General features: G+C 39.3%; 1 protein-coding gene across 5 annotated transcripts in view; it reads right to left on the bottom strand.

Annotated features, from left to right (window-relative positions):
* Window positions 1-22,704, bottom strand: part of CNKSR2 (connector enhancer of kinase suppressor of Ras 2) — a 370,061-nt gene that overhangs the window by 134,640 nt on the left and 212,717 nt on the right. For all 5 annotated transcript variants that reach the window (XM_030574665.1, XM_030574679.1, XM_030574688.1 and 2 more), the window contains 2 exons: window positions 11,136-11,269; window positions 7,114-7,325 (listed from right to left, as the gene is read on the bottom strand). In XM_030574665.1, the coding sequence (XP_030430525.1) occupies window positions 7,114-7,325; window positions 11,136-11,269 (346 nt within the window). The remainder of the gene's footprint in view (window positions 1-7,113; window positions 7,326-11,135; window positions 11,270-22,704) is intronic.

Genomic DNA, 22,704 nt, shown 5'->3' with positions numbered 1-22,704 from the left:
CTAACGGCGGCCTCTGGCGCTCGGTGTTTGGAAGGGCCGGAGCGCGATGGTATAGGGGGTTCACCCTGGGCTTGGTGATAAGCTCAAGGTGTCCAAAAGGACCACTGATGAGGTCCCTGGTTCGGGCCAAGGGTTCCTTGGGCGAACCTGTTGTGAGTATCTGAATCCCCATAGGATGCACTGTCTGCATGGGAGTAGGTAGACGGATGACGAGAAGGCCATGGGGGAGCGGAGACCGTTTGATGCGGGTCCCTGCGTCCACTTGATCTGTCCCCACGTGGTGCCGGAGAATGGTACCGGGAGTTGTATCGGTGCCGGGAATGAGACCGGGACCTGCGAACAGCGTGGTGCCAGGAGGTCGACTGGTGCCTTGAATCGCCGTGCCGAGATCGGCTGCGAGAGGTACGGTGTCGCGAGTGGTGTCTGGACCTAGAGAGGTGCCGAGAGTATCTGGTTGGCGACCGGGACCTCGAACGGTGCCGCGAATATGACCAGTACTTCGATGGGGAGTGGTACCAGGACTGCAAGCGGCGCTGGGACCGGGATCGATGATGGGACCGAGAGAGTTTGCGGGACCTGGATCGAAACCGGCGACATTCAGTGGTACCGGGTGAAGATGGTCTCATGAGGGCCAGCTTGCCTATTGACTGAACAAACCGCATCGGCAGTGCTGGGGGTTGAGGCAGCTCAGGCTCTGTCAAGGCAATCAAGTCCCGTGCCGTGGAGAACGTCTCCGGAGTGGAGGGCACGATAAGCTCAATCACGGCACTTGCCAGGGAGCTGGTAGGCACTGGACTCGACGGCTCTTGCGAGGCCGGAATCAACGGTGCGGAGGACGTCGGTGCTGTGGCAGTTGTCAGTGCTGGGCAGTCTGACTTAGCTAAGTGCTCAGACTGCGGCGTAGATACAGTAGCCGCAGGAGGCTTGTGCTTCTTTCTCCATGGTGAGAGAGAGCGGTGCCGGGCAGGAGCTTGGGTCGGTGATGGCTGATGTCGAGGAGCCTTCATTGTCGGCGTGCGCTCTGGTGCAGAAGAGGCACTTGTTCCCCGTGCCGCAGGCGGTGCCGAAGACGGAGGAGTCAGCGCTGCCTCCATCAAGAGTCGCCTCAGGCGAATGTCCTGCTCTTTTTTAGTCCGGGGCTTGAAAGCCTTGCAGATGCGGCACTTGTCTGTGAGATGAGATTCACCCAAGCACATGAGAGTCTCCTGTGGGCCTCAGCCTATGACAGGCCAAGCACAGTTTGAAGCCCGGTGAAACGAGCATGGGCCCGGTACCGGGTGAGGGGAAGGGGCTAATCCCCGATCCCTCTTAACTATATACAATAACTACTACAGAACTAATAACTAAACACTAACTATACTTATAGGAAATTGAACTATATACACAATACAATAGAAACGAGCGAATCGCTAGGGAGGTGGAGGTCAGCTAAGCTGTGCTCCACTGTTCCAACGACCAACACGGGCGGTAAGAAGGAACTGAGGAGTGGAGGGGCCGGCAGGGGTATATATCCGGCACCATAGCGGCGCCACTCCAGGGGGCGCCCTGCCGGCCCACCAAGTGTTGCTAGGGTAAAAATCTCCGACGAACGTGCACGCGGCGCACGCACACCTAACTGGAATGGATATGAACAAGCACTCGAAGAAGAATCACAAGTTACAATCAGACTCCTCAGGGAAGCAATATACTACATTATAGTCTCCCCTGGTTTCTGCTCACACTGGCGAAATCTGTAGCGATTAGCTACTACTAAAGCACAAAAACGTTCTTTAATGCAGTGAGTACAGTCTCATATTTATCATCTGCAAGGGGAAAAGTGTAAAATATACACTGCCCTTCTGCTCCAAGGCAGTGGATTGGCAGAGCACGCTTTCTTACTTCAGAAATCTCTGTAGCACTGATGGCAAGCACATAAGTCTCAAACATATGGATCCTGGCAGTAAAAGCAACTGGAGGCTCACCTGGGCTTTGCAGAAAGGGTGCAGGTGGGTTCAGAGGCAGAAGATACATCCTCATCGCCAAAATGTTTTATCGACCAGGCAAGGTACTAACAAACTTCAACAGGACTTTACTTTTAAAGTGGAAACCTCTTTACGAAGCTGCTGCTGCACTCTCTGTAACCCTCACTCTGCCTCCTCAACTTCTCCCCCCTTCTTCCTGTTTCCTGTCCTTTCAGACTCCCAACAGCCAGTGCTCCCAGTTCTAATAATTACAAGCAACATCTAAACACAAAAATTCTCTTCTGTGCTGCACTGTACTGAACTCAAACCATGCTATACAAAAAATACTGCATCTACCACAAGACTTTTCGTAAAGCTGTAATAAAAAACAGGTAGGTCTGATCATTACCAAGGATCACATTCATAACAAATGTTTTCTCTGTGTGCTGATTTCTAAAGCTCCATATTTATTCATATATGAACTATCCATTGGATTGCCTAAATGATCTCCTTCCCACGATGGCAAATTTCATTCATCTTCCTCCTCTGTCAATCTCCTCTTCAACTCACACAGATCCTTTACAACTACTTTCTCTAAAGAACATTCTCAGGGAAACTTCTAATTTGGGATGTAAGCTGAAGCTCTCAGAGGTCATTAGCAATAGCTGTATGGTAGTTACCAGTCAGTAATAGAGAACTAGCCAGAAATCTATCTTTTAAAATTGTCAAAAAACCAATTCCTTCATTTCTGAAAAATATCTATGTCTTTTTGATCTCAACTGAAGGAGCAGGCCCAAAGGCATTTAAAAATGATTTTATCATATTATTGATTATGAGCTTGTGCTGAAAAAATTAATGCCCTGGACTCTCCAACTCCATTTGGCATGCACTAGTAATTCACCACAAAACAAAACAAATTGTTTTGATTTTATATATTTTTGTGAAATCACCAGGTCATGTTCATATGCCTCATACAAACCCTGTGTTGATAAATTAGGTGTGAAAAGCTTTGGGGGCATTTTAGTGACTGGAACTTGAATACTCTTAAAAAAATAAGTACATTTTAACTAATAAACACAGAAAGGGATTAACTAGTATGGTATACACAAGAGAAACAAATTAAATTACAATCAACTAACAAAGATGAAAGGCTCTATAGAAGGATTAAATAATCCACTGTTTCCCAGCGCTAACTATGATCCACATATTTATAGCTCAGCCCTCACAGTGGCAACTTGGAAAAGTATCATGTAGCATAATAATTGACTCCCGGGCAGATCTTTAAGCATCCCAGTGTTTCTATGCACCTGAACTTTGTCCATCTTTTCTCTAGATCTGTGGCATTCAAATCCTAATTCAGCCCAGGATGTGACCGCACTCTGCAATTATAATAAATGAAACATCCAATTTTAATAGGTGTAGCTAAGTTGATGTAATGCCCTGAGCATTTCAGAGAGCCATGTGAGCTGTAACAGAAAATGTGCACGCAGTTCAAAATTAGAGGGATGATGAGAATTTTGCAGGAAGATTTATATGCTGTGACATTTTGAACCAAGAAGATATATTGCACCAGCCTCACAAAAGTGATACGCAGTAGCAAGACACTGTGGTACACACCCATTAGTTAAGCTGCATAGGAATAAATAGCAGTTTAAGCACCTGACTTAGAAGAGGGCACAGTCTAGCTATGTAGCTCAGTTAAAGGCAACCCAACTACTTTTCTGAGCTAATACAACGTTCAATAGAGAAGTGAGGTGAAAAGTTATTACCCCAGTTTCTTTTAATGATGTACAGATTTTGGGCTCTTTTCACAAGAGTATAATCACATAATGATTAGAAAATGAACTATAATTCTCCATCAAAGACAACACCTTAATAAAACAATGAGTGCTACTTTCCCCTCCACCCATAAGAAAATACATATATGCCTATTTTTATCTACAATAATATGGAGTTGTCCCACTCCAACAATAGTCTAATTCTAAGTAAGAACATTGAGGCAAAGAATAGTCTCTATAGTCTGCTCCTTTGGGCCAGTGTAGGCTAGCTACAATACATTCAGTCTTTGAGAGAAAATAATGTTCACGTGGCTCAGACCAGCATACTAGAGAATTTGATAATCAACACCAATTACTGATTTGATATACATGGAAAACTCACCTATAGTCTTTCTAGGGGCTATTTTAGATGGAGAATGTATTTGAACTACATTTTATTTTGACACTGATCTCAATAATAACTAGTTTTAGGGCTGGTGGAGAGGAAATACGTGAGAAGAAGCTTTAATCATTTAGGCCTGAATCCTTCAGATGCTCTGTGAACTATTCTTATGCTTAAAGTTAAATACAGGCATAAGTGTTCGTAGGGTATGGGCCCTTAAAATACAATGACAATTCTTTTCAGTAGAAAAAAATTAAGCATCAATATGTACATGGAAATATAGTTTCTTTCAGCATTTGTGGGCAAATTGCTGACAAACTCTCAAAAATAAATAGAATTTACAAAGAGCAAAAATCTGATGCACACAAATACATCTCGATAGCATTTCTCTGTATGATCTGCTTAGTTTAGAAAAGTATTCTCTGAAACCACTGCACTCATGGAACAGTTCTTATATATCTGGAAATTTTTCTTTTTAAATAAAGTGAGTGAAAGGTGCTACCAAGGAATTCCAAAGTACTGTATTGTCACACGTTTTATTTTACTGAATAGGAAATTATTATTCTCAAAACACTAAGGGCCACACTCATCCATTCCCATGAGAGAACAGAAGGAAATAAAATCAGAGGCAATAATGATGGGGACAGTGGAACATAACAGAGTAAATGCCACTCCCTGCGTTCACAGCATCATTCAAATATCTGTACCTTATGTCCAATGTTAGGTGGTTAAACATATTCAACGCAATGGTCACAACCAATATATATTTTTAAAAAAATGTTAATGCTGCAACATGTCTGTTACTTCGGTACACTGGAGACACACGAACATTCATATGGTATTTTTGCTAAACGGTTTAGTTTTATAGGTCCTTATGCTTCATGCTGCCATCATTCCCTTTGGCTGCTATAACTAAATGATGTTGGTTCCCTCAGTTACAATAGCAGCAAGCAGATGGGAATTATTACTGCTTTGAAAAAAGAATTCTGAGGGATCCTAGACTACCCCACCCTGCAATTTTTATTTTATATATAGAGAACAATCACTTGCTTCTACTTGTTTTGACTCTTTCCTTTAAAAAAAAATAAAGTGAGGGCTGGGATAAAACTGACAATAACTGTCTTTAAGGATGCTCCAGGGCTCATCTCCTCCATTCTTCTCTTTTTTAAAAAGCACACTCTGCAAGCAGGTGCATCTTTATGAAAATGTGTCCTTTAATATTCTGTATGTGTATTACACAGAGTCCTGAGAATATTTTATACAGCTTGAGTTCAGTTTGTACCTTCTCTCTCAAAGGATTTCAAAAGCTTGGCTGTAATCAAGGACTGAGTATGGTGTAATGAATCTGTGCATTGTGATAAATTAATTCTACTTTATCTTCTCCTCAAAAGGAAGGTGGTGTCAAGATTACATGCATCTTACATTGAACTTAATAATTAAAATAGAACAGCAAATGCATTGGACAGTATTCAATAACGTGCTCAGTTAAAATTACAGCAGTCAAAACGTTTTGTTAAGGGCAGTTTGATTCTCTACACAACAGTTATGCTTAATACATTCTGATTATTTTTTGGAGACAGACAAACCTTAGTTGAATTCCTTTTTTGGCAAGGTAAAGGTATGAGAGTGGTAGCACAGTATGTGAGGGAGTGGGTACAAACTAATTTGTCTCTGAAATGGCTCAATTTGCTTCATCACTACATTGTAGTGGTGAGAACCCCACTGGTATAAGCTCTGTCTGAATTTGGGCAGTGAGGAAAATTCCACAAATAGATGCCTCAGTTGGATCTAAAACAGAAAGTATATGGTCCTATATACCGGGTGACTCCCTCCTAACTTCTTTCCACACCATGGCAACTTCTCACTTTTCAGCAGGAACAGAAACAAAGTTCTTCTGTTCCAAAGCTGTGAAAATGTACTACTTCAGCTAATGCAGATGCTCCAATACTGTAATAGCTCCATGGGTTATAGCTGGGGTTTTCAAAGGATTCTAAGGGTGTTAGATGCTCAGCTCCCACTGGTATTCCTTTGGAAGTCCCATCCTATATCTTCTTTGGACCACCACTAGAGGGAGACATGAACAGATCTGAAATTCGATCCAGCAGAGCACAATAGTGTTGTGTATATTTATTGATGCGTGTACACACACACACACACACACACACACACACACACACACATTTGCACACTCCACATTACTAGATGAAGCTTTGTTATAACCCATATTGGTCTAGAGCTTAGATCAAGACCTGAAGATGAGCTCTGTGGAGCTTGAAAGCTTGTTTCTTTCACCAACAGAAGTTGGCCCAGTAAAAGATGTCACCTCACCAACCCTACGGTGTAGAGGAGTACTGAATAACCTGCATGCTGGGACAATATATTAACCTCAATCCAAGAGCGATCTATTGTAACTAAAAAGTTGTTACAATCCACAGACTTTAAGGTAAGCAAGAATTCACATAACGTTACAAAACGCAGGCAATCAGTCACACTTCATTTTTGGAAACAGAGGAATACCACAGGACAGTTCTTACTAATATTGCCATTTTTAGGACCTATGCAACATATGTCATTATGCAGGGAACCACTTGCATCCTGTATCCTTGTTGTAAATAAATTGGTTACTGGCTGCTTTCCTTATACAATGGTACTCAAAGTTATCTCCTGCATACCCTGGGATAAGTTGTAAACTGGGTTAAGAATAGTAATCCAATCATTTGGAAGGTGAAGCTGGTAATATTAAGTACAACTTTCTGGACAGAAAAATTGTTTGACAATCTTCATAAAGAATACGGGATTGGACTAATCTCCCATTTTTTATGCCTTAAATCATTCAGTAGGGTTTTTTGATACACAGTATCAAAAGCTTTTAGCCTGAGATCTTCCCATAATAATGTCATAGAAAATCAGATTGATACATACATATTTTCTATTTCAAAAGGACACATAAGCCAACAAATCTACTAAAACTAAACAAGGGATTTGGATTATCCTTATTAGAACAATGCCATACCGTACGTTGGAGTGCTCTCTCTCCTCCCAGAGCCACCTGTTCTTCCTTTCTCATATTCATAGCAGTATAAGACTGCATCTTCTTCAACCACATTAAAGCGCTTCCGATATTCCTGGTCAAGAAATGAATTTGGAGATTCGGAACCCTTATGAACTGGCTTGCCTACTATATGTCTGCCAATATCATCACATGGAAGATTTCCTTTTTCATCCCTGTAGTAAACAAGAGAGATTTCGAATGAACTGAGATAGGACATTTTTTTTGTCTTGAACATTTCTTTCAGAGTGTGGGTGCATATAAATATTTATCTGACCAAGAAAAAGATAATACTGATCTTTGGAGGTTGCACTACTATGCAAACTGTACCATATATCTCTGGCAATTCACTTCAATTGCATCCTGAATTTACTCCTTCCTAGTCTTAAATCACCTGAATTCTGGATATGTTGCAAAGCCCATCTATCATTCTTAGTCTTTTGAGAGGGGAGGTGGACAAGAGGGCTTAGATGTTCTGCAAGGTAAACTACTATTTGGATTTTTTAAAACTAGCATTTTCTGTTTTCAGATAAGGAGATGATGCTTGCTTTATTCTTTTATAATTGATTTTTAATATGTCAAAGGCTCCTGGAGTCATGAATAGATGACTTTATGTTGTAAATAAAAATTGATTAAATACACAGAATCCAAGAGAAATGTGCCACTTAATGGGTCATCAACAGCATCTGCATGCCTCAGATTGTCCTCCAAAGTTACCCTTCAAAAAACTGACCAGATCAGATCCTGTTTTGAGATGTGATAGTATATTAATGTAGCGATAGCCACCAAGAACTCCATGACTCCTTACCTTGAGTGATGAAAAGATTGTTTCTGGAGTTGATAATCCCGCATCTATCCCTACTCATGATGAAGTCCTGGGTGACCACAGGATGAGTTAAAATGACTTCTGAAGTCCTAGGCCCATCTAAGACAGCTAAGCCCCAACCTTTACTGAAGCTGTAGTCACAATCAGCAGATGCAATAGTCAAAAGAATAGCAAACTTCACACATTCACTCATTGGGGAATGAATGTAGTCTCTTTAGCTCCAAAACCAAAGATCTCTACTATAAAGAAGAATAGTTTCAGTTAGTTGTGGCAGAGTTTACAGCTTCTTTGCAGGCATTGTAAAGAGCCTGGGATCACAAAAGGAATCACCTTAAACTCAATTTTTTGAAGCTGAAGTTCCTCATTTCTAACTCTCATGCCTCACATGTGCAGTTCAGTTAGAGTCTCTGGTGGCCATTTGCTGTCATAATTTGTTACATACTGACACCCAACTGCTGAATATGAACCTGAGATGTTCATGCCAAAATTTTGCTTCACTGCATTTGGTGTAGGAGAAATGTATATCTAAGTATTCGCTAACTGTACCTATGAAAATGACTATCCCACAAAGAAGATAAGATCCAACATTGTTCCAACTAAACAGTCTCTAGTTTCACTGATAACTCTTGTCTCTGCTGTTTGTGCATATAGTCACACCCAAAGGTGATATGGCTACAGAGATATATAATATGCATTGAAGAAGTGAATCCCTATTGTTTTCCAGTAGCAAAAGAATTATTGCTTTTGTTGTAGTCAACCAAAAATGCACACAGTAACAGCAAACCAGGAGAGCAGCACCAAGCTATTTGATGGCACACAAAATAAAAATGAAGAGATGCATAAATACATATAATTATAGACAAAAGACTGCTGAAATGCCAGAACACATCTTTCAGTCAAGTCATATTATGCAATATATTATGCGATGGGTTTGTGAAGGGAACTACTGTTCAATAGGATTAAACTGACAAAAAGATTACAGAAATGCACAGCTTAATCATGCAATAAGCTTAGTCTTTTAGGTGCAATGAACTGATAAGTAATTGATATAGTATTTCATTAGTGTCGGTCCATACACCAACACTACCATAATTTATTTTTTTCATGCCTAGAATAAATCATATAAAGGATGCATTTTCAAACATCACAGCTTATGTGATAGATGGGTTATCAGCTGTTGAAGTAGGATTACACATTAAAAATGCTTTGCAAAACCAATTCATTTTCTCATTTAATAAAATTAATATAGTAAAAAACAGAGCTAGACGGGCAATAAGCAGTTTATAGGCATTACTTCTCTGAGCCATATCTGAACCTCAGTTTCAAAGATAAAAGGTGTATAGTCTATAACTATAAGGTTTATATCTAAAGAGAAACCTGAAGAACTCTGACTGCTTTATGTGCTTTTCTTTTAGCCTAAAGTTTTTAGAATTAAATCTTTGAGGCCTGAAGATAATTTTTCTGAGGGTACAATGTTCTTTCAGTAGCACTTGCACAGAGATATGGTGATATCCAGTTACAAGATGAATTAACGACATGTTGATTCCCTATGGGCATTTCAAATAAATTAGAAGAAAAAATCCTTAATGAGAAACTACCTATACTGTCTGTCATTTTTTAAAGACACAAATTGGAATAATTGTTTAAGCAGGGGCTAGCTATGCTGCATACTACATAAAGTGGTAGCACATAGCATTTTTTCTAAAAGTGAATGATTGTCTTATTTAGTCTATGGAGTGACCAGGAATGAATTACAAAATTCAATTCATGGCGTCATAGAAGAATTGTGACATCATCTAAACCATGAACAAGAAATTCAGTATTCTGACTCAGAAGGTCTTCAATATCTCTGGAGAATAAAGGATTTCTCATAAATGCACAATTCTCTTCCCCTGTCAATTTAAGTTGCCATTCACCTCACCCAGGGATAACCCATAAGAAAGCCTTGTCAGCATCGGGCAATACATCTTATCAACTGGCTGGAATGGTCACTGTTGAGTGACTCTAATCACCAAAGGAAATATGCACATTGTTCTCCCAGCATAGCCTAGTAAATGTAACAAAAGACTGCCAGGAAAAAAAAAAGGTTTTTTAATCACTATTTGGTCATATAATGTTCTACACACACTAATACCAAAACATTTTAAGAAAAAACTGTTCCTCTGAATGATGTTCTCTTGCTATTCTCACTGTATATTTTAAGGCATCTATATTGCTTACAATGCATATTTTACAAACGTATTTATATGCTATAATATCCATACGGGATTATTGGAGAGGAACAACAGAGTATACTGCAGTAGCATACTGAATTGGATGAGTGGTAATAGGACACTGTGGTACACCGAAGGATGAATCTGCTGCTGCTCTTCTGACTCCTAACTGGAGGCTGACAGCTCAGTCAGAAGGAAAACATTCTGTGACACAGAGGAGGACAGCTGGAGACTTAAAGGGACAGTGATGAGGTGGCTGTTTCAGCTCAGAGTGACATATATATTTATGGAACAATTGGGTAGCTACAGAATATAGAATGAAAGTCATACCTCAAATATTGTCCTAGCAATTTGCTCCAATTATGTTATACAAAACATATCGAAAAAAAGAATTACCATGGCTGTAGAAAAGAAGCAATCCATTGCAGTAAGAGCCTCTCCCTTTAACTCAAGCTATAGAAATTCACATTTTTAGCTACAGAGTATCCCAGTTCAATCTCTGTCACTGGCTCAGATGGCAGACATCACAGACACAAAGTATTCTTTCTAGTTTTGCTTCAGGGTTCAAGACAATCCTTCACTACTAGGGATTAGGATGACACCACCATGGGGCAGATTACCCCATATTTACCTACTCTGAGGGTCTTGCACCTTTCTCTGCAATAAATGGTGTGGGCCACTGCAGGAGGCACAATGCTGGACCAAACAGATCATGGATCTGATTTAGTGTAGTCACTCATATTTCTAACAACTAGTTGAACTCCATGGGAAAATATCAGAGGCCTTATCCTCCAATCCATATACATGAATACGTACTTTCAACAAGTGTAATCATTTTTCTTATCTTTAACTACTGTCTTAAATTTGTTTGACTGCTCAGTCTTTTATAAGTGCCATTCTTTGTCCATAAACTGTAGGAACCTGCAACATCATCATTAGCTTTTTACCTGGGAATATAAGGCTCTGCCGGAGGAGGCGGTATGTAGAGATCTTGGAGTGCTGAACTGTCTCTTTTAGTGGGTGTGCTGATAGTGCTGGATGGTGTAGCAACGCTGCTTGTAGGACTTCTAGGAATAAGCGGCTGGTTAAAATAAAGAGGAAAAAAAAACATGGGTATCTATTATATCTAGCATACTCTTAGTTTCACATGAAAATTAAAATTAAAGACAAACTTTACATATACTGATAAAATAAAACCTAAAAATAAATACTCTCGATATTATATGGTTGTTTTAAACTATCTGAAAAACTATTCAGATTAAAGAGAAGGGATAGTCACAAACTATAAAAGGGATATGAGTTATGCTTGTGAAACAGACTCCTCTTCACATCCTTTTTCCTTCTCTCTTGCTTAGTACAAGCTACTTTATTGCCAGTGCCCATAAAAATAGTCATGTAGGGACACCACTCGAAGCTTCACTAATATAAGTTACCCAGAAGCTAGTAACTTATTTAAACTCTAGTTTTTACAATAAAGATTGTATAGGTATGTATTAAAAAGATGTCATTTAAATTAAAAAATACCAGCCCTATTATGTAAGAAATATCTGTGGAAGTTTCGGTTTTTCTATGGCTTTGGATACTGTAGCTCCAACTTCACATCTTTATAAGCAGAAATATTATGATACAGAGAAAATGGGAGTCTATTATTCTTCACTCTTCAGGGCACACTTCCACCAAATAACACTTCATATGTTTTTGAGCTTTTTCTACCCTACCCAAGCCTTAGTCAGGCAGTGAACACCTCCTTTGCAGACTATGCCTGGGATTCTAGCTACCATTCCAGCCTGAGCTTGGTGTTGTTTCTCTCAATAGCTCTGATTAACATCCCCATCAGTTCTCACATCTCTTTCTCTGAGTGTCAGAGAGAGAAGTACAATGAAGGAAATAAGAGACATACCAGTTTGTTTAGCCTCACAATATTTCTGCTGACTAGCATTAAGTTTGAGCGTTTACGCTAACTACACTCAGAAAATAAAGCAAATGCCATTATTTTGATCCATGCTGAGTAATTCTAATATTAAAAATGTGTTGGTTTTTATTTTGTTTTGATTTTCAAGCGCTCACTCTCCTTCCATTTGTTAAAAATAAATGCCTTGAAGAATAAATCTTACAGGCTTGGAAGTACACAGTGGTCACAGCAGCTATAGATTCCTCACGTACATCAGTGCTTTAGGACACAACTTTTTCATGTTGTACTTAGAAAAGAAAAGCTATGAACTCAGGCTAAAAGGACAGTATGCATAGAAAATACTTCTGCAAGCGCTGTAAAGAATACATTGTGACAGGTCAATGGGGCACATCTGTAAAGAGTAATCAGCTCTCCTTCCCCACATATTAATCATGACACCTCTGCAGTATACCTAGACTATAGCAAACCCTGAGGGTTTAATAAGAGACCTTCTTCCAAATGTTGGCCTTCTGTAAGACTGCAATGAGCTGCTGTCTTCTTGCCAAACCAATTAGACTTTTCAATCTTTCACAATAGTAATTGGATACATCAAAAATTGTCTGCATATTACTGTAATATTTCCTTTATGTATCTTTAAATACTGTTTGATTCCTGTGTGCCTTTTAGGATATCTGAAACATCCTACAAAGATGAAAGGAAATCCTATGTCACAGGATATCTTCAAAATGTTACTTGGGAGTGGTATTGTGTTAGACTTCATTCTGGAATTTTTGTTGGTCTAATGTTAACCTTGCAATGTATTTTTGGAATATTAACTTTATGATCACTTTTAAATCCTGTCCTGCTAACGCTTAGTGAAAGTGACTTATAACCTTTAAACAACGACAAATTGAAGTGTTTGCTAATTTTTTTGCTAGATAGTTATTCTAAAACCACTAGAATAAATGTGAGTCCCTCACAGTCTGAATCTGTAACAAAAAAAGAAAAGAAAAACAAGAAAAAAAAGCAAACTACAACCTCTGTTTGGGAGGTTGGGCAGGGAGAGAAAAACATACAGAGGAAGGAACAGATAAAAGACTATATGAGTATTAAAAACAAGCATGAGCCTGAAATCCATTTCAGGAATTTTAAAAACAAAAAACCCCTCTTGACCTAAGACAACAGAAATCTCATCACTGAAGATTTCAACCATGAAAGCTAACTCTGAACTCCTGAACCATCTACTAAAGCAAAGTATTTTATTTCCTTTCTAATGGATGCTCAGTATGGGAAGTGCCTTCTCAGGCTTACTGAGTGTGATGAGGAGTGAAATTTCCTTCTAGGACACTGCCATTTGGGACCCCAATGGCCTTGATTCACCAGGCTTCAGGTGCAGGGAACTGGCAAAAAGTTTCCCTGTGTGTTGGCCTAGATGACCCTCCAGGTTTCATATATCTTTGTGAGACAGACCGAGCTTCTGATAAAGCTTTTTTGCTTCAATCTGGCAGTCCTGCAAGAATCACTTCATAGCAGGTAGTACATGAGCCCAAGATTTGGTTAAGGCAATCCAGGTTTATTAATTGGTTTGCTGTTCAGAATAGTTCTGATAATGGGCTCTGGATATTTGATGGGTTCATGAGTCTTTAAGAATGAGAGATTACAGTCTCTCCACTGTTCAGGTAAGCTAGTGGAAACTCCGATCTTGCCTTAGAAGATGTTATGTTCAGTCCATCAGAGAAGAGTGTGTGTGCATGTGCACACATCCTACTGACTGGGGTTGGGTCTGAAGATAACCTGAGGGAAATCCTTGGTTTCCACGTTGGGCAGGTGAACTTGGGCTATGGCATCAGAGTTGTTTTTTGAGTGAATTCTCCAGGGATCTGAGTGACTCTAGTGTCTTGCTGGACAGTAGCTTAGCTAGCTCTCCCAAGATAACGTTTTCTTTTTTTAGAAGGTCAAGAACTGTAAGTAGAGTCTACAACATCAAGCATAATGCTCAGGAGCACTGTTCCAAAATAGATCTGGAAGTGTTCTAGCCTTTGGGTCAAGCTGTAAAATTCACCTGTTTAGCTTATTCCATAAAGCAGAGCAGAAGAAAAACCTGGCAGCGTGCATAGAAGCAGAAGCCCGTTTTTAAACCAAGGAATGGAAAACAAGTGAAACAACTTGTCCCTGCCAGATGTTTGTCACTGTTTTCAACAGATATGACAACAACAAACCCTTTAAAAATGTGTTCAAATTGGACCACCTGGCAGTAGCTCTGAAGCTGGTACTTCTTTGTGGTGGCTGCCATCTTGTGTTACAGAAGCTCAGCTTTCATTTAAAAAAAAAAGAATTAAAGACTTTAGGTCCTTATGGTTGTGAAGATAACCTTCCAAATGAGAAGTAAAAGCAGCTGACAATGGGATGAATACCAGAGCCTGAAAACAGTTTAAAATAATACCTGCTAGGTGTGAGTTGCTCTCACACTGCAGCTCAGTGGGGTGTTAAACTTGACGCTAATTCTGACAATTGTCAGAATGTTCAGTGTTTAATCATCAGAATTGTGGATGGTGATCCAAGCATGCAACAAAGGAGGAGGACTAAATGAGTGGCATAACATATTTAGCGGTACAAGTGAGTAGAGCTTTGATTGTAGCCAGAGTCTTGCAGAGTATAACTACTTTCATCCATTCACTCTCTCCCCACTACATTTAACCATCAGAGGATCTCAAAGCATTTTACAAACGTTAATAAACTAAGCTTCACAACATCCTTGAAATAAAGGTAAGGACAATCTACAATGACATACGCTGTTTCCCGCACAACCGGACTTCCAGAATCTAGAAGAAAGCAAAATCTTTTTCACTTCTGATACACAGAAAAGGAAGCAGTGATCTTGTCACTAAGATCCTTATAATAAAAGATACATTACAACAAGCTGAGGCATCTACTCAAAACATTTCATGCACACACATACACACGCCAATGCCAGACACATCTAATGATGAAATACACTATACTCCCTCCAAATATTTCATCTTTGGTTGTGTTTGGAACTAGCATTTTCACCTAATTATTTCTCTATCATTGCCTGGAACTTTCAATGCTAAAATCAGTGCCATTTTGTAGACTGGGAAGGAGTGCTCACCTAATAATACTATTAAAATCCTTCCATCTTCAGAGACCAAACACATTACCCATTGTATGCCTTGGTCTGATAGTGAAGTTCAAAGGTTACAGTTAAAGTGAGGATGAGGAGAGAAATGGTGATACTGTGTGTGTCCCCACATACAAACACATGTAAACATAGGGAATCATAGTAGTCAAGCAATGATAAACAAATTCTAGAAGAAAGGTATATAACTTTTAAAAATACAAGTTAAACCAACACAAAGTTTTAGGTAGTAATATTTTTTTACAGTGTCTTCATCAGTAAACAATTGTGTTTTGGACATAAAAAGTAACAATGTATTGAATGAACCATTCCCAGTAAACTAAATTGTTTAAACATTTCAGTCTATTTCAGCTTGCAACTAAGAAATGAAGGGGTAATGAGATACTATATAAAAAATTCAGGCTTTGTAGGAAATCTGATCAGAATCCATTTAAACAACACTAGAGAGAGTGCCAAGCTCCTATGTAATGAAAAGACAACTAGGCAACTAAATATGCTACAGATTACAGGAGTTTATTTAAATTTTATGATTAAAACTGTAATTTCATGAATTTAATCGCAAATAACTGACAAAAACAGAAAAAATGTTGTCACTAGAGGACTGCAGAGGCAATATAAACAAATTAACAAAGGGAGGGATGATAAATCCAAGTAGTATTTCCTCTCAAACCTAAGGTAAGGAAAAACTTAAAGAATGTAAGAATGGCCACATGAGGTCAGACCAATGGTCCATATAGCTCAGCATCCTGTCTTACGACAGTGGCCAATGCCAAGTGCTTCAGGGGGAATGAACAGAACAGGAAATTATCGAGTGATCCATCCCCTGTCAGCCATTCCCAGCTTCTGGTAATCAGAGTCTAGGGACACCCAGAGATGGGGTTGCATCCCTGACCATTTGGCTAATAGCTATTGATGGACCTATCCTCCATGAATTCATCTAGTTGTTTTTCAACCCCATTACACTTTTCACCTTCACAACATCCCCTGGCAACGAGTTCCACACATTGACTATGTGTTGCGTGAAGAAATACTTCCTTTTCTTTGGTTTAAACCTGCTGCATGGATGATCCCTGATTCATTAGTTATGTGAAGGAGTAAATAACACTTCCTTATTCAATTTCTCCACACCAGTCACGATTTTATACACCTCTATCACCTCCTTGTTTAGTTGTCTTTTCGCCAAGCTGAAAAGTCCCAGTCTTTTTAATGTCTCCTCATTTGGAAGTTGTTTCACACCCTTAATGATTTTTGTTGCCCTTCTCTGTACATTTTCCAATTATAAGGTATCTTTTTTGAGATGAGGTGATCAGATTAATACTCAGTATTAAAGGTGTGGGCATACCATAGATTTATATAGTGGCATGATGCTATATTCTGTCTTATTATCTATCCCTTTCCTAATGGTTCCTAACATTGTTAGCTTTTTTGACTGTCGTTGCACATTGAGAGATTTTTTCAGAGAACTATCCACAATGACTTCAAGATCTCTATTCTTTCAGCAAAGAAGCTGGAGAGTTGAGTACAGCAAAGTGAATATGTAACCACAAATGAAGTCTCAGAACCTTGCATGATGAGCTACTAAAAATTATTTATCAACAGCCTTTAGTAGTGCATAGAATAGTACAATACATTATTTAAAAATGAACAAAATCTGTCATCCAAATGCTCTAGATCAAAATGGTGATAACTAATAACGGATCAACACAGAATCATAAATCATAGAAATGTAGGACTGGAAGGGACCTTGAGATGCCATCAAATCCAGACCCTTGCGCTGAGGGAAGACCAAGTAAGCCTAGACTATTTCCGACACGTGTTTGTCCAACCCCTTCTTAAAAACTTCCCTTGGAAGCCTATTCCAGAGCTCAACTACTCTTACAGTTAGAAAGTTTTTCATATCTAACCTGAATCTCCTTTGCTGCTGATTAAGCCCATTACTTCTTGTTCTGCCTTCAGGGAACACTGAAAACAACTGATTCCAATCCTCTTTATAGCAGCCCTTAACATATCTGAAGACTATTATCAGGTCTCCCTCAGTCTTCTTTTCTTAAGACTAAACAGGTCAATTTTTTTTAAACCTTTCCATGCAGATCAGATTTTTTAAACCTTTTATCACTTTTGTTGCTCTCCTGGGCTCTCTCCAATTTATCCACATCTTTCTGTAAAGTGGGGCACCCAGAACTGGACATATTACTCCACATGAGGTGTTACCAGTGCTGAGTAGGATAGGACAGTTACCTTCCATGTCTTACATACAACACTCCTATTAATACACCCCAGAATGATATAAGCCTTTTTCACAATTGCATCACCTTTTTGACTCATTCAATTTACGATCCCCTGTGAACCACAGATCCTTTTCAGCAATACTATCAGCTAGCCAGTTATTTCTCATTTTGTAGTTGTGCATTCGACTGTATTTTGCACTTGTCTTTAATGAATTTTATCTTGTATATTTCAGATCAATTTTCCAATTTGTGAAGGTCATTTTGGATTCTAATCATTTCTCCAAAGTGCTTACAACTGCTCCCAACTTGATTTGATCTGCAAATTTTATAAGCAAACTTTCCATTCTATTATTCAAGACATTTATGAAAATATTGAATAGTACCAGACCCAAGACTGACCCCCTATAGCAGGGGTGGCCAACCTGAACCCGAAAAGGAGCCAGAATTTACCAATGTACATTGCCAAAGAGCCACAGTAATACATCAGCAGCCCCCCATCAGCTCCCACTCCCAAGCGACTCCCGCCTGCCAGCAACCCCACAAGTCAGCGCCTCCTGCCTGCCTCAATCAGCTGTTTCAGATGCACAGGAGGCCTGTGGGGGATGGGGAGGAGCAAAACTATGGTAGGCTTGAGGGAAGGAACAGGGGCCTTGGGAGAAGGGGTGGAGCGGGGGCAGCACCTGGGCAAAGCAGGGAGTTGGGTAGTGAGTACCCCCGGCACACTGAAAAGTTGGCCTCTGTAGCTACAGCCCTGGAGTCAGCGCCTATGCAAGGAGCCGCATATTAACCTCTGAAGCACCGCATGCGGCACCAGAGCCACAGGTTGGCCGTCCTACCCTATAGGACCCCACTAGATATCAGAGTGGTCAAGAAAATTCTGTCCATCTCTTGATAAACATTCTAAAGTTTGGATGCTGATTACCCATTTGGGCCTGATCCAAAGCTCACTGAAGTCAATGAGAGTCTTTCCATTGACACCAGTGATGTGCACAGGGCCCTCATAGCTTAGCTGAACCCTCCAAAAACATCACTCCCTGCTTCTCTAGTCCCGCTTTGAGTCTGAAAGAGTCCAGTCTGGATCAGGAGTTTTCAGCAGGTTAGTTCAAATTCCTTTTGGCCAAGAGCACAAGCACATTTCAGGGGCTAGAGGTAGGCTTTGTAGCTTTTCCCAAAACAGCATGTGGCAGTTACAGCCCCTGCTGCTGTCTATTTTAAATTCCATGAGCTCAAAAATCTTCTTTATTAACTTTCACCTCAGAGGACAAAAGTATACCTTGGAATGCTCAAATTGTACGGTGGGGAGCCACTACTAGGGAAGCCCCAGAAATAATAAAAATGGCGAGGTCAGGAAGAAGAGTGTAAACTGAAACAGAAGGTATGAGATGCAGCAAACATTTAAATCAGCAAACACTAAATCTCAAAGGATTGTTCTAAGGATAGAGAAAGCTTGCACAGTTCTAATTCTCAGATAAAGTATTCAACTATCTCAACTTGTGGTAGAAATGAAAAACAAAGGTTGAAGATAAAACTCCATACCTGACAAGTCTAATGATTGTCAAAAATATAATCATTATGATCTGGAATGTCATTTTAGACTCCACACAATGAAACACAATAGCAATGGAAACGTAGTGGGAAAAACAAATCTAGTAAGATTGATGGTTACATTCATGACATGTTAGCATTTATTGTATGATCACATAATAATAATTATTTCCAACTGCAAAAAAATCTTAGAAAGCTCCAATGTTGTAGCTGCCTAATTCAAGTTTTATAAAAAATATACATTGAAAATCCCTGTAATTCACAAATTATGACATAATAAAAATGTATAAAACATAGAACTTTGATAAGCCACAAAAAGGTGGAAAATATTAATTTATGGAGGTTTAAACAGAGAGCCTTCAGGTGTCCTTTGCTGTCAAAAAATGCCCTTGTTTTAAACAGGTATAGAACAAAATGGATGTTTTTTCCTCTTCTGATGGACATTATAGTTCAAGCTATGCGCACACATGTACATGGGCTGGGACCTCATTATATGATGGATGATGTGCAATATATAAAGCCATATTCTAGTCGGCATTGTTCTGCATGCTGAGTCATATTTTTGCACTCTGGTTTCCAGCCTGCTACAGAGATTTGGCATTTTTTTTTAATTTTACTTTTTTATCTCTCAGGGATATTTTCATCATATAATAATTGTGAAAAAACAAATTAGTCAATGTCTGCTAAAAGGAGGAAACCAAAGGAAGGAGTCAACAGAAAGTTCCATTTGTTAAATGTCACTTGCACATTATCAATAGCAAGACACTTACAAGAGGAACAAGTTCTGGAAAATAAACATATTGCATTCACAAAAATAAGCTTGTGGGACTCAGTTTTTCAGATGTGCCAACTGGCACTATCAACTAGCCCTTTTCACGTCCACAGACCTTGAACTTTTGGTTGATGTATTACAAGTTTAGAGCACTACAGGAGGAGAAAAGTTTTTCAGAGGACAACAGGTGGTTAACAATATTACCAGGACATATTAAAAAAAGCTTAAAACTCTCACAACTCCTGTCATCTCCAGCACTGAAATGATTCATATACCACAGAGTCATTAGCAGCACTTACACATTCACCCCTCTTACTGGCATACCTAATATTGCTCCATTAAATCTTTGATTTTTTTAATCTTGCTGCAAATGACAAACTTTCATGTTTGTACATACAATTATCAACTAAGCAAGCAGAGGGCAGTTTAGTGACTAATGTGTCAATATTATTCACTCTCTGTTAGAACTGTGATTTAAAAGATTTCAGTTACAAGATCCCAATGTAAATGAGCCCCTTAATTTAATTTGCTGAACTATTTATGCCTCCAAAGTTTGATGTGACATCTATTAGAGATGTTTGCTGATGCAGGCGCTTGCAAAAATTAAATCTTTGTTTCACTACCAGTGCTTCTTACATTTTGCCAAGTCCCACTTTCCCCTCCAACACTCAATACTATTTGATTAATCTCTGAAATCATATTTTGCCTTTTTCTTCTACTCACTCCTCTTGCAGAAGTTAAATAAAAAGCTAATTTACAGGCGCTAAGTCAATAACTAATTAGTACTTCCTCTCCATACTTCTTGCTACTGATATATCTTCTTATATTTTATGCTTTCACAAGACCTTATTTCGGGGAAGGATTTTATTATTGCTTATGTGTGCTGAAACTGTTGAACAGTTTTAGCTTTGAGATGATTGCACACTTATAGCATTCTCCATTATTTAATGACATCTTGATATAGCAAATATGTTATGGTTCGAAAAAAGAGACCATGGAGATGTTCCTTTTATCTATTTATGTTAACATCCATTTTTCATCCTTTCCCCACAGTAAGTCTTTCCCACTGTCATTAAACAAAATATCAGCTGTCTGTGAAACTAGCACATACAGGTCTTAGGAAACACAAAATAGCAATTTCTAATTACAAAGTGTAATTTTTGGAGTAAAATGTGTCCTGGACAGTGATATTAGGATTTGTAGAGAAATGAAAATATCATCAGAGTAGTATGGATAACCGATGCAGATGTCTGATGCTAATCAGTTCATACTTTTGAACAGCTGTGAGAGTATGGCACATTTTTTGCTTTTATATTAATCATAATTTGCCATAGCTATTAGACATTTATTCAGTATTTAAGCTTTAAAATTGATTTCATTTGGGGCCAACTGGTATTCTGTTTAACTCCAAGTTGTTTAAGTTAACAAGACAGATCGTAGCATTACGCAGATTCTGAAATTTGTCCTACTTATTGTTGAAACTTTTTCTACAGAAAATAATTATCCCTCGCTTTAGAAAGCCATGCAGTACCGCAGATACATACACATATATATACAAACACGTGAAAATAAGATTCCTGGCTTTTTTTCCTAATGTCATATCTAATAAGACTGTAACATATCATCATGTCATATCAGGTTTGTATTTATAGTATTTTAACAGGATTTCAGTTTCTTTTAATCAAAATATCCTCAACAACTACCAGTATTTCCTATACTATTATTGTAAGAAAAAAATGTTTAAAAGTTCACTTTAAAAACTGTATCCGCTCTGTGTCATTCTAAGTATGCTAAACTGTAAACTAGACCCAAACTGAACAAATTAAGAGAGAAGTGAATTTTCATCTCTGCACTATAATGCCACGTGCACATGAAAATCTTTTCATCTAGCGATTAAATTAAGATTGTGAGGATTGGGTGAATTATAGGCCTCATGCTTGCATGTTGGTGCATGCACATTCATTAGGGACATCATTTCAGAAAAATTCAGGGAGTGGGGGGCAAAGCTACGTCACCATCCATACTTCCTCCTTCTCACTGAGGCTACAACTGCTTGTGAGGAGTTAGGGGGCTGGTCCTACTCTCAAGGAGGGGGTGTGCTGGCCTGGCCGTATCCCAGAGAGATGGGAAGGGTGCAGGCCACAAGAGGTGTCTCACACATGGCTGGCCTGGTGCAGGGACCAGGCCTCTTCCTGCTCTTCTTAGACCTGGCCCAGGCCACTGCCGCTGCTACACATCCAGTTAGTGGGGAGAGGCAGGCGGTGTTGACAATGGCCTGCTCCCTAGTGGCTGCCACAGGCCTAGGGGAGACACCGCAGCACTGAGTGGGTGAGGAACTATGAAAATGACGGGGGGAGGGAGGCAATTGCCTCCTCATCCCATAACAAATGATGTCTCTGATGCACATATCACAGCAGCAGAAGCATCTCAACAAGGGAAGGCTGGTGGCTCATGTACACTGCCCTGACATCAGAATCTTCAGGGGAGTTTAATGGATTCTCACTCCCATGTAGGAGGACTCAGTGAGCCCTTTAGAGACTCATGCTGTCTGATTCTCGCCCCCCACCAGTCCCTATAGAGTAGCCTGTCTCCTCTCTTGATTCAACTGCACATTCATGTGTCTCCACTACTCCACTATCCCTTATAAAATCCTGCTGTGGGATCTTTAACGGGAATAGTCTAGTGGCAGACACTCAAGTAGAACCAGAACCAATATTTAATGAAATGAACATAATGTCACCAAAAAATACTAGAGGAAATAGGGTACAGTCTCATTTTAAGCAATGATGTGTATTTTTTCACTGATGGTTATATTGTCAGCAAAAAACTTTGATAAAATCACATCTTTCAAGTAAGTACATTCATATGCCCATTATCATGCATACATATTTTCAGTTATATACTCAGATGCTAATCAGCATAT

This window comes from Gopherus evgoodei, chromosome 1 (assembly GCF_007399415.2).
Source record: "Gopherus evgoodei ecotype Sinaloan lineage chromosome 1, rGopEvg1_v1.p, whole genome shotgun sequence".
Lineage (NCBI taxonomy): Eukaryota > Metazoa > Chordata > Testudines > Testudinidae > Gopherus > Gopherus evgoodei.
Note: the sequence above shows the minus strand (reverse complement) of the source record. Positions and strands in the feature narration are given on the sequence as shown.